This window comes from Fulmarus glacialis, unplaced genomic scaffold, assembly GCF_000690835.1.
Source record: "Fulmarus glacialis isolate BGI_N327 unplaced genomic scaffold, ASM69083v1 scaffold24008, whole genome shotgun sequence".
Classification (NCBI taxonomy): Eukaryota; Metazoa; Chordata; class Aves; order Procellariiformes; family Procellariidae; genus Fulmarus; species Fulmarus glacialis.
In genome coordinates, this window is record NW_009230459.1 from 696 (window position 1) to 2478 (window position 1783).

At 61.5% G+C, this 1783-nt stretch overlaps 1 protein-coding gene across 1 annotated transcript; it reads left to right on the plus strand.

Annotated features, from left to right (window-relative positions):
* Window positions 1-739: 739 nt before the first annotated feature.
* On the plus strand, window positions 740-1642 carry LOC104081477 (ras-specific guanine nucleotide-releasing factor 1-like; the record flags this gene model as incomplete). The annotated part of the gene is made up of 2 exons (XM_009584238.1): window positions 740-936; window positions 1272-1642. Coding segments are annotated over exons 1-2 (568 nt in total), but the record flags the coding sequence as incomplete, so codon positions are not given.
* Window positions 1643-1783: the final 141 nt, after the last annotated feature.

Sequence of the window (1783 nt, forward strand, 5' to 3'; positions counted from 1 at the left end):
CCCCCCCCGGCCCCCCAACCGCTGCCGAAAGCCCCGGGAGCCCAGCGGCTTTCCCATGTGCTCAGGCACTCGGGTGTGCTGTTCCCAGCATGGTGATTAGGAGCGCTAATTAGCTGGGAGAGGAGATTTGTGTGGGACTGGACTCGGGGAGGTGGGAAGGTCAAAGGGGAGAGCTCAGAGAAAAAATAATAATAGGAAAGGGGTGGGGGGGTGAAGCCCCCAGAGGAGAGGGGCGCAGGGGGCTGTCGTACCCGTGGGTGCTGGGTGCAAGGGCTGCCCCGGCCCGAGGAGGGACACGTGCGGCACGAGGGGGGCTGGGCACAGCCGGTGAAACGGGGCAGCGCGGGGACTGTCCCCGCCACATCGACCGCCCGCCCTGCTGTCACACACGGGGAAGGGTCTTGGTTCGTGGGTGTCCCTCAGGGACAGAAGTTCCACCATTTTTGCACAAACCTCTGCCTGTTGAGCACTGTGCAGTGTTTCCACCCGTTCTGGGGTGGGGATCCCCCGGGATTATTCCCGCCTGTGTTTTACATAGGGGCACCTCCGTTCGAACGAGGCTCCTTCGCTGCCGAGGACCTGTACCGCTTTCCGTGGTCCCCGCACATCTCGGGGGGAAGCTGCTTGTGCGAAGCAGCTCTTGGTTTCGTTCCAGGCTGGAACCACAGATATCTTGTTTCTCTGCAGGTCTGATGCCAGCTTGTATTGTGATGATGTTGACATTAGGTTCAGTAAAACGATGAATTCCTGCAAGGTCCTGCAGATCCGCTATGCAAGCGTGGAACGGCTCCTGGAGAGGCTGACAGACCTGCGGTTCCTGAGCATTGACTTTCTGAACACGTTCCTGCATTCGTACCGTGTCTTCACCACTGCCCTGGTTGTCCTCGACAAGCTCATCACGATCTACAAGAAGCCGATCAGCGCCATCCCCGCACGGTGAGGCATCGCTCCTCCGTCCCCTCTTTGTCCCAAGTCAGTCCTCTGCTCCCCAGACCTGCCTGGCCCCGGTGCCACTCCAGGGCTGTTTCACCCGGTCCCCATGAGTTGGGATACCCGCAAATCGGGGAGGCAGATAAACCCGAGCTCTGCGGGTGTCCCCGCTCCCGGGAGGGCTGAGTGGTGGGAGCGGGGTGGCAGGGGCTGGCGCTGGCTCTGCTGTGCCCAGGGGGATGCCGTGGAGCCCCAGCGCTGCTGGAGCTGCCGGTGGGGATCTCCACGACCTCGCAGGCAGAGTAGATGCGAGTTCAGCCTTTCCCCATCTCTCCGCCAAGGTCCCTGGAGCTCCTGTTCGCAAACAGCCAGAACAACAAGCTGCTGTACGGCGAGCCCCCCAAGTCCCCCAGAGCCAACCGCAAGTTCTCCTCGCCTCCCCCCCTCTCCATCACCAAGTCCTCGTCCCCCAGCCGGCGGAGGAAGCTCTCCCTCAACATCCCCATCATCACAGGAGGGAAGGCGCTGGACCTGGCTGCTCTGAGCTGCTCCTCCAACGGCTATGCAAGCATGTACTCCTCCATGGCTCCCTTCAGTAAGACCACCCTGGATATAAACAAACTGTACGTGTCCAGTAACTATCCCAATAAAACCCCTGATGAAGGAGAAGCAGCCTCAGAAAAGCAAGAAGAGTCGCTGCCGAGCAAGCAAAGTAAGTTGCTGTGGGTTTGCAGGCGGGTGGGCGTCCAGCCCGGGCAGTCCGCAGGGAGGGGGCTGGTTTTGGTGGGTGCTCTGCGGGGGGTACAGGGACATGTGTGGGGGACCGGGCACACCGTGCCCGGGGGCTTTGCAG